The 16,128-nt window shown below is 40.9% G+C and overlaps 1 protein-coding gene across 1 annotated transcript; it reads right to left on the minus strand.

Annotated features, from left to right (window-relative positions):
* Positions 1-9,963: 9,963 nt before the first annotated feature.
* LOC119178657 (uncharacterized) lies at positions 9,964-14,514 on the minus strand. Its single transcript, XM_037429879.2, has 2 exons — positions 14,089-14,514; positions 9,964-10,032 (listed from the first exon to the last, which is right to left on the minus strand). The coding sequence occupies exons 1-2, from the start codon at positions 14,497-14,499 to the stop codon at positions 10,000-10,002; spliced, it is 444 nt and encodes a 147-aa protein (XP_037285776.2). The 5' UTR covers positions 14,500-14,514; the 3' UTR covers positions 9,964-9,999.
* Positions 14,515-16,128: the final 1,614 nt, after the last annotated feature.

Here is a 16,128-nt window from a genome sequence, read left to right on the forward strand (position 1 = left end):
TCATTCAAACTCAAATAAATAATTTTTTCAAAGACTACATCATGTTTAAATAGCACAGTTTCTGTAAGGAATTTCCTTGTGATCATCAGCTGACATAATTTACTCATGGCTTATTAATAGACACTGACTTTCAAGTTGAACCTTGTTTCCCAGTTTTTTCGATGCACTGATTGGGTCTCCGATCATAGGCCTGTATTCACTAACCATCCTCGGATTTACCTCAAGTTTTTGTTGTCGGTTGTAAGCCTTTATTGCGCTTGATGTACAAAGTTGGCCAGTATTCGTGAACCAGTCTTGTTGTAGTTTTTTACCTCCTTACCATTTTTGTGCCTTTATAACACAAGTAGAGGGTACAAAAGCTTGAGGAGAACTCGAGGAAAGGCCAAGGTTGGTTTGTGAATACGGGCCATAGACTCTGTAGTTAACACAACTGAACATTCACACACACATCTTAGTATACAAGGGTTCCTCTGATATCGCAGTCAATTCACCTCTGTTAATGGCTCTAACTCTTCGACAGCTCGAGTAACATTCGGCACTCCGCAGGGAAGTTTCCTTGGTCCCCTGTTCTTTTCTAATAATTGTTAATGGTTTGCCTAAATGTGTTTTTTCTCAAACTAGACTTTTTCACTGATGACCTCATTTGTAGTGTACTGAGCCATGAAAAGTAACTCTGGCTATCAGTTATTATAAAGCAACCTCTGTTCAATTACAACTTGGTGCTCATCATGGCTAGATTTCTAAATAAGTGTAAGGCTAAACTTGTCACGTTTACAAAAAGTTTCATGCTGCTTTCTGAACTTCACATACTCCTAATGACATAAATGTTGATTCAGCTTGCACTGACAACTATTTAAATGTTCATTCTAGGTTTGACCTGACATGGAGCCGTCATACCTATTTCGCTTTGTAGTTGCCACTACCTCTCTGCCTCTCAAATTGTAATCTACAACATGTTCCTGCACAGGTGCATAAACTCACCCAATTTACTTTAATTCATCCTAAAATATAGAGTATACTTCATAGATGTGGCACCTGAATTAGGCCTACATCATAGGTAACATCGATCTCTCCAAAAAAATGCAACAGATTTTTTTTTTCTGATTACTACCATTTCATTGGTGTGTCAGTCCTAAAGGCTTGTGCTGGTCTTGATAACCTTTACCATCATTGTACACTAGTTTGTTTACCTCTTTTTTATAAAATAGACTGCCACTCGTTACTTCATTTTTTTTCCAATCATATTTCCACATCACCATCGTCCTTTCAAAATTAAACACATAGCTTGCTGTATTTCCATGTTTGCTAAATCATTCATCCCTAAAACCATTATCGAGTTGAACTGGCTGCCTCCTTATATTGCAACTGAAATGAATACACCCAAATTTAATAAACTTATTAAAAATATTACCCATTTGTAGGCTGTCTCACTAGAGCTTTTCTATTTTCAGAATTGCATTTTTGTATATTTTGTTTGTTATGTCACACTTTTTTAGGTGTTTGTTTGATGAGTATTGTTGTTCTGCTTTTATTGATGCTACAGCCTATCTGTTTTTCCCTCCTATTTATGTATTTCCCCTACAAGTAAGGGCCTTGAGGTATTTCTTGCAAGAAAATCAGTAAATGACAATTCTAATGTACCAAAGTCTCCTTCCCTTTTAAATGAAACCGCTTTATCAATTTTTAGGCTGGTTAGTCATTATCAATAAAGTTTGCGAATGTCTTTTTTATGCCATTTCTAAGCCTGAAGAAAAAAAATAGCAAGAAAATACTTTAGCCACAAAAAATAATTTTTTATTCAAGAGAAGCGCTTGCATGTATAGGCTGGTGCACATGTATGCACTTATATTTTCAGAGGTGGTGCTGCTTCAGTGGCTGATACAGTACTCGCCTACTCGCCCAATAGATGCAGCTTTGATTAATCCAGGCACCACGGTTGCATTTCTGTAGAAGTGAAATCCTAGAGAACCACGTCAGGTGGAATACTAGGGCACAATAAAGAACCCAATGGGGTTCAAATTGCCTGGAGCCTTCCAATACACTGTCTCGAAAAGGTCGTACTACTTTGTTAAAGTCTGTAAACTTAAATTTAGAGGCAAAACTCTAAAGTAAATGATAACAGTACACTGATGAAGTCATGCAATAAAAGTTTGGACACAGCATGGTAGAGTTGACGTGTCAGAATTAATGGTGTGAAAGTATTTGAAAAGTGCAAGTAATATTGTGCAGTACCATTCAAATTGGTCTTTTGTTTGAATAACTCTAGGAGAATATTTTTTGATTGTTTAAAATTACAGCAAAATCTCAATAGCATCAAACAAACACCAGATAAAGGTATGATAAATATAATCCAAAACGCCAGAATTTGTTAGATATAGACAGCAATCACTTATACTTTTTAAGGAGAGTCACCAGATATTTTAGGCCCATGGCAAAGTAGCTCCAGTGCGTTACATGCCACAAAAGTGCTATTGACATTCTTTTGGGCCCCAAATCTGAATGAAACATCGTAAATAGTGTAGCGCACGTGTGTGAGTGCATGTGTTATGTATTTATCACTGCATATATCATAGTTATCACCCAGTATCTGGAGTAACATGTCAGGCCAAAAGCCAGACAAACATCTCCAACTCTCCACTAAAATGATTCTCACTCTCCAACAGCTTTTTGCAAAATGTGGCTTAGAAATCACCACATTTTTTTTGTGTAAAACTTGCTCTGCTTGCATATTTCTGTAGACAAAAATTTTCCTGCCTGTTCGTGCTAGTTTATAGCTTTTCCCCGACTCGGCTAGAGAGTATCAAACAAGAATTTTCATTCAAAGGATGTCTATAGGATGCAGTCGATAAAATGGTGTTTATGGCAAGGTAATGAGATAATGTAACTATAAATAAATTACTTTTTTATGTATATAAACTCATTAAGGGATTTTGGCACGAGCCAAATGGAATAAATTTGTGAAATTCGATATTCACTGTGGAAGCATATCAAAATAAAACGGCACAAATAATATGTCATAGCAGCCTGTTCAACATGCTATAAAGTAAAAACGATTAAGCTGCTCAAGATATGTCGCCTGAAAAATAAATTCCAATTTCACTTTTTCTTTTTTTTAGAAAAAAGCTCAGTGTTCATTGAAAACCAACTTTGCTGGTCACTTAGTGAACTAAAAGTATTCATAAAGTTATATATATTAGCTAAAGATATGTGAAGTTACAGGGAAGTATTGTTTTTTGAGTGCGGGAAATATTTTATTTCTTTTCAATTTTGTAACACTGTAAACTTTTTGACAATGTAATGCAAGTGGCAACACACGTTCGCAACAGCAGCCTTCAGCCCAAGCCCACTGATCTGGGATGTAGGCAGTAAACTTGGCACTGTCTATGAATGAAATGGGGTTATCATTGGTGTTTTATTGCCAACGGAGGCAATACAAGCAATGTGGTCAGAGAGTGACAACATCCCAATGAGCCATCCAGCCATTACGGATTTATGATCATAACATGCCACTTTTTTCAGAGGGTTCTGCAAATGAAATAGGTGTGTTTTGTATATTTATATAACAATAAATTCAATAATATGCATTTCATAAGCCAGATAGAGCACTGGTGCCATTCATGCAATATACTAATAAAAGCTGACCTTTTACAATTGTTTAAATTCAAATGCAATGCATTTCTTAGTGAACATCTGTGACTTTGAATCAATCAATCATACAATCTCTCTCTCTCTCTCTCTCTCTCTCTCTCTCTATATATATATATATATATATATATATATATATATATATATGTATGTATATATATATACACATATATATACACTTATCTATCTAGCCACCTACGACCTTGCGCACTCCTTAGCATATCATTAAAGGGATGTACACCCCAAAATTGGTATACATACCGTTATACATTGATTGGTACACTCGCAGCCATTTCATTATATAGATATATGCCAAATATGATATGACGAGATATTTTTGTACAAATAACATAAATTAAGGGTGTGGTAATGGGAAAATCATGATATGCATGTCACGAATGGGCTCACATGCATGTCACGCTCATGGTGGGCTTGCGGTTATTTTGCTATAGCCTGGTTTATACCAAAATTAATATGACGTGACCATAGGTCAGCAAAACTTATGCAGCTCATTCAGACTGAGGCTCACGGCTTGATCTGAGTTTGATTGAGTCGACTCGTGGGTGAGTTCTTCAAACTATGGACGTGACTGCATGATGAACATAAGGAGCAGTTGGTAACATGTAAATTATGGCATACAATCATGCACCACGTGATTTACATGCCGGGCTCTTGGTGTGCTTGCGGCAATTTCGCTAGCTTAATATACAGCGAAATTTGCATTTAATACCACTGTATGATGACCATAAATGACATTTCTTAACATGCAAATCATAATATCCACGTCTTAATTGTACAGCATGGTTTCCTCCTTCCTGGCTGCTTTGCATTATGCATCGATTCCTGTATACTGTGCGTGGGATCTGCCTTTTCTTTTTCTTTTCAAGAAGAGCAACCTGCTCCTTGAGAGCCAAAGAATGTCATAAAACTAAAATATAGTCTAGCCTTATGATGCTGTTGTTTATGTTACAATAACATGATGCACTGCAAGTGTCAACGAAAGCTACTGTTTATGCTCCTCACAGCAGCCAACCCATGAGTGGGGCCATGAGTATGTGTCAGGTTGTTAGAATGACGTGTATGAATTGCTGTGTGAATATATATATATATATATATATATATATATATATATATATATATATATATATATATATATATATATATATATATATATATATATATATATATATATATATATATATATATATATATATATATATATATGCACCTGCAGCAATGTTTTTCAGTGTTCTGCGGTAACAATGCTTCAGAAACGGGCGAGAACTCTGGATTAGTGTCCACCGTGTAAATTTACAGGTGATTTTGCGGGCACATTGATAAAGTACATGTAGCTATAGTTCGTAGTATGCTCCATGTAAATTAACTGATATTTTTAATGTGCTGAACCGAATTGCAGCCGGTAATGTGATCTAGAGTCTGCAGTCTACATTTCTTTGGCGGAAAATCTTCGACTGCAGATCCAGCAATTTTCTCTCGTACATTGGGGCCATTTTAGATGCCAAGCATGTTATGGTCGAGTTCAATGCTGTGTGCGGCGTGACCACTCTTGCTGCGCATGCGCGTCCCCTCCCCGTCTCTCTTCTCTCCTACACTCCCCCCTCTCTCGACTCGCACCACCGACGCAAGCAGCATCTGATAGCGAGTTCCTTGATAAAAAAAAATGACTGCTAGCACTGCACAACCGTTCACTGGCCACCCCGCATTAGGCGCTGGATATTGACCTCCAAGGTAGTGCTGGTGTTAGATTTCTCTTGTGCGTTGTTGAACAATGAAAATGAGCAGAGTGCGCGTTATACTTGGTTAAAAGTGTACTGAAAGTCTCTGCATTTAATAAGAGTCTTGTGTCTCTCACCCATTAGCAGTGATTGGCATGTTACAGTAAGAAACACCGGTCCATCACTGCATGCTTAGCGCCTCGTCCCCAGGTTGATCTCCTGCGCAACGCCGCAATGAGAGCCAGCGTCAACGGCACCGCCTATGTAAGCGTTAGCGCCCGCTGCTTCACACGTATGCATGGTTCCCTTTAGTGGGAGAGAGTAATTTTTCTTCCACCATCAGTTTGTCTATCGGCGCAGATCGCAGACTGCGCAGCTTGTAAGCAGGAGCCGTACTTTAGAAATAAGACCTGCATGCCTGACCAAATGCATCGCGTACCACGAGATTTTAAATATTTATTCCCCATCTGCAGCAGTTAACCTAAACAGCACTGCGCGCGTAATCAAAGCCACGCCACGTCAATCTATCTATATAACTCTGTGACAGCTAAGACATCATGTGCAAAGATGGCACGTGGCTAAGTTACTCAAGGACTCATGCAAATTAAACTTGCGATCAACCAGCTACAGTTCCCAAAGTGAGCAATTAAAGAAATGTAACAGCTGTTATCACATCAGGTATTGCCTCTCACTCACATAATAGCCTGCCAAATGTGAGCAGCTTTAATACACCAACAGGTGGGTACGATGAATAAGGCATATATCCTTTGATTGCTGCACATCATTTACTTATAGGCTTTACCGCAATGCTTTTGCAATGCAGTGAAGCATAATCATCTTTTGGTAATTGTCTTTTTGTCTCCCTGAAACGGACGTGCCAAGATACATATTTGGCCTGAGCAGTCGCAAATGCTTATATTTGTTTGATGCGCAAGTGGCCTGTGCATGCGTTCATTTCGTATCATGTAATGCTCTTTTGTTCACGCTGGCTTTACCGCAATGCTTTTTGATGCAGTGAAGCTTGATCATATTTTAGTATTTGTCCTTTTGTTTGCCTGAAACGGACGTGCCAAGATGCATATTTGGCCTGAGCAGTCGCTAATGCTTATATTTGTTTGATGCACAAGTGGCCTGTGAATGCGTTCATTTCGTATCATGTAATGCTCTTCTGCTCACGCTGGCTTTACCGCAGTGCTTTCACAAGGCAGTGAAGCTTGACCGTACTTGCTTTTATGTGTATTGCGACTTATCAAAGTTTTGTAATAGCTCAACTGTTGACGCTAGAAGTGATGCATTCTATGTGAAAGTTTTATACTTAACTTCGGGGATACATGTTTTCATAAAGTTTTCTCAATATATCAGTAAGGTCGAGTTGGAAACTATGCATTCTTGGAAAACGGCCACGAACACGACGGAGACACGAGATGAGAAAGACTCATTACTTCACCTTTGTCTTGTGCCTCCGTCGCTTTCACGTTCATTTTCAAAGTATCTATCAAAATGCTGACAATGCTGTTTCACTGCCAGTAACCTTTTGCGTGGAAGAAAGGGAGCTAAATTCTCTATCAGCCTGTATACCAAGCAATCGTGGCTACTTGATGTGCGTTAAATAAAAGACCAAAATTAAGAATGACCAGCTGATATTGATAACAGGTGCTCATAGCAGCACTTTTTTTGCTGTGCACTTGAATTTCTGTGTTATGTAATGTTATGGTTCGTAAATACACAATGACACTACTACAACCAAGAAAAATTTTACTAACATTTATTTGTAAAATAACTGCTACAAAATAGAATTCTGATCCCCTTCTTAGTAGTTGCATAATTTAGCTTGAAGAAGACAGCATCATTCAACTTCCTGACGACTTGACAACAGGGTGAGTCCACAATGTACTGGACCTGTACAAGATGAAGAAAAGGGCCAAAAAAAAACAACAACAGATAAATCAAAGAGTTTAAAAATGGCACCTGAAACTTTCAACTTGCCCACCACAGCAGTGAAAAGACTCCTGTTGTCATATGTATTTTCTGCCTGTTGGTGCGCGGGCACAAGTGCCAGTCTTGTTTATTAATAGAAGCTGCTTAGCATCACTTCATTGCAAGAATTTTCTCTATCCGCCACCCGAGAATGCGCTCTGTAGCGATCAGGCTCCGCCTAGAGACTTGTGGCAGTGTGACGTTAATGTGGGCAATATATACACCAACTTTGGTTGCTTAACTTGTAGCAAACTCACTGTGAGCACATTTTATAATTGAATTCATAAAATATTTGAATGTAATATAACACCTAAATTCTGAGGCTTTAGTACATTACAAACTCAGCCTGCCTACATTAACAATCCCAGTGCCACAGGCATGCAAGAACTGCTTGCATAATCATGAATCAACTAAACCATTTTGATATATTGACAGGTTTTCAAAAATGACTATTTTTGAAAATTTGATATTCATATCTTTCTCCTAAAGGGCAAGCTACTGTTGCTGAAAAAAAACAAACAAATCATGTACAATCTGTGATACTTTTTTTTTCATTTATGGTATTATTTCCGAAATACTTATTCAGTTGACATTTAGCGATCAGCCTATGAATTTTCTTCTGTTTTTTTATTTTTCATTCCGTGCATTAGATATGAATATATTTTAGTTCAGGAAAGTTTACTCAACGAAGGGAAGTTTTTCTATTTTTGGCAAAAAAAAAACAAAACAAAGCAAGAACTAGTTCTAGAACTTTTATGGAAGAGACAGGTTTGAGGTTTGACGTGATGAGAAGTCAATAAAGAAGGAATGCCACAGAAAGGATTGCCTCAACAAAGGAATTTGGTTCGTCGGGGTAACATACATTTGGCAATGTTTTTATGTACTCCTAGTTAATGCTACACCGCTAGCTTACAACAAGGGAGAAAAATAAGGTGGTGCATGCAGAAAGTTAACTCATCACATAACAAGAAAATTTGACCCAGAACAAGAGAAGGAACAAAAACGAGTGCTCACCTCTAACAAGATTTATCTTGAAGAGCAAACATATATACTCTTGAAATGCAAAAAACAGACAAATCATTCAAAAAGCCCACAACTGCCATGCACGAAAACCTTACATCATCAGGAAAGACAATTCGTTTTGACAAATTCTTAGAGAGAGAGTAAGAGAAAGTACTGATGCAGTTCAGCTCTAGTCTACAAATCTTTTTTGCCACGACAATTTCTCTTGTAGTTTTTTTTCCCCAATGATAATGGTGTCACACAAAAGTGGTTTGGAGCCACACCTGCTGCAGTGCAAGGCCAAGAAACGATTGCGACCATTCTTGAGGTTACAAGCGTGTTCATTGCAGCACGTGTGGCTGCAAAATGATTTTGCACGACATCATTATTGCTGGAAGAAAAAACAATAAATAAAATGACAAGAGAAATTATTGAGGCAAAGAGGATTTGTAGACTAGAGCTGAACTGCATCAGCACTCTGTCTCGGGCTTTGTCAAAACAAATTGTCTTTTTTGAAAATGTAAGATATTTGCGCATGGCAGTTGTGGGCGTCTTGAATGATTTGCCTGATTTTCACATTCCAGGAGTATATATGTGTTTGCTCTTCAAGATAAATTTTCTTGGAAGTGAGCACTCGTGTTTGTTCATTCTCTTGTCCTGGGTCAAATTTTTGTGCTATGTGATCAGTTATGCATTACCAACATGCCTAACTTCATTCTTTCGATCCCTGAAGTCAGTCCTTAAAGGGTTGCTCACCAGGTCCCATAACAAATTTTAGTTAGACTGTGGAAGTTGTTGTGTATATAATGGAGAGCATTATATTACAAAAAGTTTTTCAATCGGTTCATTACGAGCTGAGAAAACAGTTTCTTCTTTTTTTAACAGCAGAAAACAAGGATGAAAGGAGGCTAGCTCAAAACCCTTGCCACTCCCCCGTGTAGTCTTCACAAGCCAAATCTCTTTCCTACCCTCTCCAGCATCCAACCAAGAGGTCACGTGCACATGACGTGCTCAAACAAGCCCAACCCTTGAGCGCGCGAGCGGTGTTGTTTTGTTGATCAGCATTGTATTGTGTCTACTGCCTGTTTTTGCGACATTGTTTGGAAACGCTGGCTTTGATGCGGTTGAAAAGATGAGCATAATGAGTGCTCGAATGCGCAGGACCATTAATTTCTTTTCCAGGACAGGAGTCTGCTTGATGCAGTAACCGCGGAGACACAAACGCATGCGAAACGCTAGCACATTAGCTCGGCATCTCGTTGCAATTCACGGGGAAAAAATGAAAAAGACAAACACATTCTCCTATTGCGTCTCAATATGTATCCCAAGTTTTATTAATCTCTTCAAGCAACAAATTACATTAACTACGCATGTCACGTTAAATAATTTCCGCCATGTCACGTGCCACTGTTGGCAGCGTCAGAGCACAGTCGTATACATAGAGGACCAACGTCACTGCACTGCTGTGTATGTAGGACGATTCATACGTGCACATCATAACCTCCTTTTTCTGCGGGTGCGACCCAAAAAAAAAAGGGGGAGAAGCGTTCGTTTTGAAATTTGACCCATTTGCGCGTCGCATAGAGTTGCAATGTTTGGCAGACGTGACCATAAACTCCCGATGTACGCATTGCACCTGTCAGCTCGAAATCTCCAAACCCGGTGAGTGGCCCTTTAAAGAAAAGCAAAAATTAGAGGAGGAGACATGAAGAATGTTTAGAAATTTTGCCATATGTCTACACCAAAATGGAATGCTATTATTAATTAGAAGAATGTATCTTTTCCTTGGCAACCAGCAAACATGACTGAGAACACACGAATACTTTTTTGTCCAAGTTAGCTGCTAATGAGCCGAGACAAGCTCCGTGAAATCCTCTTGAACAACTTGCACAAGTAATGTCCAATACTACCCCACTATATTGTGGTTGCCGGCAGACACAATGTAACTTGTAAATACTATCTCTTGGCTGTACGCGAGCAGCCATGGAGTTTATTAGGGGAAAGTCTTCGATCATACCATTCTGTATGCATTGCAGCAAATGTTTGCGTAGCATAACTTGGTTAAGGTTCAAAGTTTCTGGTTTTCTGCCTGACGCTATATAATACATGTTGGCAATTGCAAACAAGCCACAGTCAAGTGTGTTGCACTGGTTTTGTGCCTTCATTGTTTGAATGGTTAATGTTGGCGATTGTAATTTTAGAATATCACAGATTTGCCTAACAGCGTCAGGAGGGGTATCTTGATCATTTGAACCATATATGAAGACTTTGTTTTTGTCCGCACCAACATTTGTTACTGTAAGCCAATGATTGGGGTTCTGAACATGCAAGATTTGAACGAAAGGGCCTTTGATTTGAGTGAATTGTAAACATCAGCCCAGTAAGACATCTTGAAAGCCGACACAAGTAGGATATTTTTTCTGAATTAAATACTGTGCGACATTGATTACGCTATCTCATATGAAGGTGCCCGGTACCAGAACATTTAAATCTGCATCTGAAAGAGAATGCCGTTTGTAGACATTTAGCATGTCTAATTTAACAGTTCCAAGGCCTACGTTTTTTACTTGATTTGGGAAAAATTTACGCTTGACAGCTCTCACTTTTTTTGGCCGCCCCCTTCTTGCTTTAACCAAAGGTACCACAAGTTTTGTACTGTTAGAATGCCCAAGATAACTTGTGGCAGTAGTTTGTGCTAACTGAGCTGGTGCAGCCTTTATGGCTGCTGAAGTTTGGTTGCGAGAAAATGTGGTTAAATTTCTGAAGAAAGCCTCGCAGGACGAAAGTTTTTCCATTAACTCCTTCTCACCACAATTAGATAATACGTTAGCCACGGTTTTTGACATTTCGCAAAGACTCCTATAAGCATAAGTATACTTCTCTTGTGCAGTGTCAAGCTTCACACAGGGTGGTGACTGAATGCTGCTTGTTACCACTGGTGTGGCACTAGTGGTTGTGCAGCTGTCACTCAGGAAATGATCCTTGCACCACCTTTCTGGTATGCAAGCCTTGTCGAAAAGATCTTGCTTAGTAAAGTCACGCACTGCTAAAATATGTGCACAAGGCAGAGTGTACTGGTTATAAAAAGCACATGTGCAAGAAGTCAAGCACAATGAAACACTGTACTGTGATCTTGGTGAAACTACAACATAAGAATTAGGAGTGGAAGTGACTTGATAACTTACATTTTTAAAGTTCTCATACTGCTTTAGTACTTTACTTGTAGCCTCAGAAGTGCAATTACGGGACAATTCTAGCTGAAATGGGTCATTGAAATCATTTGTGTTTAGGTTCAGCTTCATTTCTTTAAGCTTACAGAACTGTAGAGATAAAGAATCATTATCAATGTAACCTACCAATGCTTCTATTGCTTGAACCAAATGCATGCTTGAAGAGAGATAATTTTTAATCTTTTGATTGCGGCACTCAATGCGATTATTAGTACTATTACCAAATGTAGGAAGGGCTTGCCGATATGCATGTACCCTCATTTCCTTACACAAGTGCCAGTTATGCATATAGTAAGAAATGAAATCTGTGCAAGTCATAGCTTGGAGGTTAGCAAGCTTATCCAAGTAGTCGTGCTCAGTGGGGGAATAAGCTAAGCTTTTTAAGAGAGGAAGCAACTGATCACGTTGCTGTCTAGCTTTTTCATTAACCTTTTGCTGGAAACAATGCAACACATGCCACGCACACAAAAGTATGCTAGAATTAGGAAGAATACTGGTTAAAATGCGCTGTTCATTGAGATCTTTATCAATCATCACTACTTTGCAAGCAGACACAACAAATGGGTTGAAATCTACAAACTTTGTGAACATGGGCTCAACAATTTCAGTCGTTTCATTTCGTAAGAAGGCATAACACACAGGTCTCCCACGAACACGACCATCTTGAACTAATATAGAGTAAAGAATATAACCCTCATTATTCACTTTATACGTTCCATCAATAAATAGAATTTCTGGATACTTTTCCAAAATCTCACGCATGTGCGTTGTTTGAAGAAGTATGAATTGCAGGTTATTATTTTGATTCATTTCATTGTGAATAACCCAGTTTGGATTATTTTTTAGCATGGTGTCTACCTTCTCTAAAACCATTTCACCACGAGCCTGCTCATTGCGTATAGGAATAAAAAATCGTTGCTTGTAATTATTAATGTCTTTTGTAGTTAACTTCTTACCAGTTTTTTGCTCGACCAAGTTTTTAAAATCCTTTGCGCCAATACTACATTTAGCTAAGTCAAAGAATTCTTCTTTTTCTCCATAACTCAGGAGCCTCTTCTGAGGATACAAATCATAATATTCTGTGGGATGGTTATGCTTAACTTGTAGTTTAGTTATCTTGTAGTGCAGAGTAGGCGATTTACATAGGCTTACCGATACTGTCATTTCACAGCCAGTACCATTGTAAGCTTGCTTTGGTCGCTTTCCTATACCCCTGGGCTTTATTGTGCGACCGTGAATGCAGCTATATTTAATCCTAATATACTCGAAGTCCTTATCTTCTGATGTGAATGGACTTTTATTACTCTTATTTATCATGACTACATGCCTGCCCTCCCTGCACCACTCATCAAAGCTTTTCTTAAAAGAAGGAAAGTTATCAAATGTTGCATTTAAATAAACTTTGCTACCCCCACCATATAGTGTATTTACTGGGTTATTGAGGACAGTTGGGTTGGCACCAGTTTTTACACAAATAGCCTGGGCACCAGGGCTGGCAGGCTTGCTTCTGGATGTCAAAGCAGCCTCACGATACTTGTACTGCACAGCTGCAGTGCACCCAGCTTCCATAGGGTCACCAGCCTTTGTGCCAGGATCGCGCTCAATTCGCATGCAATCCCGAGTCAGTGCTGGTAGATGGCTTTTGCAGACAGAAACCTCGTTCACAGCGTCATTCGCGACAGATTCACAGTGAGTCGCGGAACTAACTGAGCAGTCTTTCAACTGCTTGCTAGGAACACGCTGCACCTTTTTAAAACTATCACGAATGACGTTGTGCGAGACACTGGCTCGTCCTTCAGGCTTTCTACCACAGACAGCGGAAGAAGCAGACTGAATCTGTTTCTGGCTCACAACGGCTGCCATAGGTGAAGTGGACCTGATGGACTTGGCAGCTGTCACAGCAAGAACTTTGCCTTCACTGTCTGCACACAGTTTAGAGCTCTGTTCTTGCTTGTGCATTGCCGCAGCCTTCCGCCGGCTCTTCTTTGACTGCACCAGTTTCCACTCACTGTCGCCACACTGGCCGACAGCCTGTGGCACAGCTGCTTTTCCAGCACTGGCCTCCTCTTCCCCCACAGAAGAGCGCACAAGAGCGCTCTCATGCTCCTGTGAGGCTCTCCTTATTTTCCTGTCACAAGTGGTGCTTGCACCTCGACTAGGGATCATTGGCTGAATAGGCCTCTCCCCAGTGTTTCTCTTGCATGGTATACTTGTGCCATGGAAAATGGGGGAAGGCAGGCTGTCCCAGGTCCACCAAGCCGTGCTTACCTTGCAGCGAACGCGGACACCACCAACGAGCGTAAAACCAATACCATGAATGGTACTGGCCAGTTGGTCAGTGTCGTGTCTCTGCATGAGAGCACTGCTGGTTTTCCAGACAGGAGCTGGTGCAGCGGAAGGTCCACCTACTGCTGGAGAATATTGAACTGCATGCATACCAAGTGCAGAAAAATCGACTTCCAAGTTGATGGCAAAGTGCTCCTGCCGAGCCCACCTACTGCAGATGCCTTGGACTCCTTGTAGGACTGTTGGATGCATCTCCTCTCTAGATGGGTGGACAAGGCACAGGCCTCCCGGTGCAGGAAGCCTGCCAGCACCTTGTTGCCAAGCCGGCTGGGGTGGACACCATCCCTGCTCAGGAATCCAGGCCAGCTGTCTACAAGACTATCCAGGATAGTGAAGCCCCTCTCCAGGCAAAGCTGTGCGAGTGCGGCATTCACATTCCTGTAGTGGTCATTCAAATGACAAACATCACACAACTGTTCTTCCCCTTGGCGGTACCGATTCTGCCCCCGAGGAAGAATTACAGAAAAAGCTACATGCAACGTGGGATTGCTTTCGATGATTCCCTGAGCAAGCTGGCGATATTTGTCCATGCACATGTTGACACTGTCAACAGTGTTGTTCATGCCAATATGTACAATGACAACAACAAAACTGGCCAGCTTGTCAGCAATTATTGAGAGCAAGTGCTCAATCCTTATTCCTCTGTGTGCGGCAACGCTAACAGACAAGCCACGGCGCGATGGAAAATACTGATCCACGTATTTCACCATTGAATCGCCCGCTAACACACGCGTCATGTTGCGCACACTTTCAATTCAGAATTACACCATGAGAAAAAAAGAAACAAGAAAGTGAATATTTAATCTAAAACACGGCTGTCAATTACGCAAATGCACTACGACACAGATACGAAGCACGTTAACATGGATGACTAAAGAAAGGGCCGCGTACAGATACTGCTAAATCAGCCTATACGCGAAAAATCACACAAATACGTATTGGGATGGATATAAACAACGTTAGTAAATATAAAATAGCAGTGAAAATGAGCGGTTGAGCTTAGATGAAGATGATGTTCGAGGCTTGCGAATATGTAGCAGAACAAGGCCTCTAGACAGCTCGCAGAAGCAGCAACCAGCCGTACTCCAGCAGCAGCAGCAGCAAGTGAGCGTCTGCTGGACAGCTGAGTCACGTTCCGATTCGGTAAATTCGAACAACGCGCTAAATCGGAAACGACGTATGTCGTGACGTATTTTGTGACGTCACTTCCGTGCGGCGCAGGAGTTGCTTTGTGTGGGGATGGCTTCTGCGCCGCGCGGCGCAGCAGTCTCTGCCAAAATTATTACCTAAAGCTAGTTAAATGTGTAAATTATTTGTGTGTAATGCGTTCAACCTTCAACCAACAAAAATTTTACTAAGCAGCTGTTTAACGAGTCAATTAGCCTAGGTTTGTTATTTAAATACATACTACAAGTATTTTAAATACAGAGGGCGCCGTGGGCGCTGCGGCTGCGAAAGGTAAACAATGCGAAATGGTAGCCGCCTGCGATGTGTTAGGTTAAAGTGAGCTATTTAGTTAGGTGGTGATGTTGTGTTCTGGGTTGTCGGTTTCTGTTTCGGAATGACATGTGAGGATGCCAGGGGGCGCCGCTTTGGCATCCAGGATTTCAAGGCAACTGTAAAATAAAGAGGTGCGTTGGGTAACCGTGGAGTGCGGTTGTTGTTATTCTCTTCGGCGCTTCGCGCCAACCCGCGTGTTCGGGCTGGTCCGCGTCCCCGCCGGCCGCGTTCGTGTCCGTCGGCCGTCTTCTTCTTCTGCTTCGTCGGGACCAGCCAGCCCCCAACACAGCAATGGCGACGAGGACGTGTAAGAACCCATTTTGTTCTCCGTGTTCGTCTTTTTCTTGCTTCTAACGAACCTACCCTGCTAACCCTAGACGCTCTTTGTTCCCAGCAAGATGGCTGCTGCGTGCTGCGTCGCTTCATTTCTTTTTCATTCAGCTACGCCACTTCTGTCTTCTTCTTCAAGCAGTGTACTGGCGTGATTTTCTTCTCGTCTGCGCCTCTCCATTCTTCTTGCTTGAAATGGCGTCTCCTATTCCACCTCCCCTATTTCTTCCTTCGCCAGGAAACCCGCCACTTCCGTGGGCTGACTGGAAATTAGTGTTTCAGGCCTACGCAGACGTGGCCGGGGAGGACGCCGGCAGGCCCGAGCGTCGCAAGGGCCTGCTGCTCAACGCGTTGGGCCCTGC

This window comes from Rhipicephalus microplus, chromosome 1 (assembly GCF_043290135.1).
Source record: "Rhipicephalus microplus isolate Deutch F79 chromosome 1, USDA_Rmic, whole genome shotgun sequence".
Lineage (NCBI taxonomy): Eukaryota > Metazoa > Arthropoda > Arachnida > Ixodida > Ixodidae > Rhipicephalus > Rhipicephalus microplus.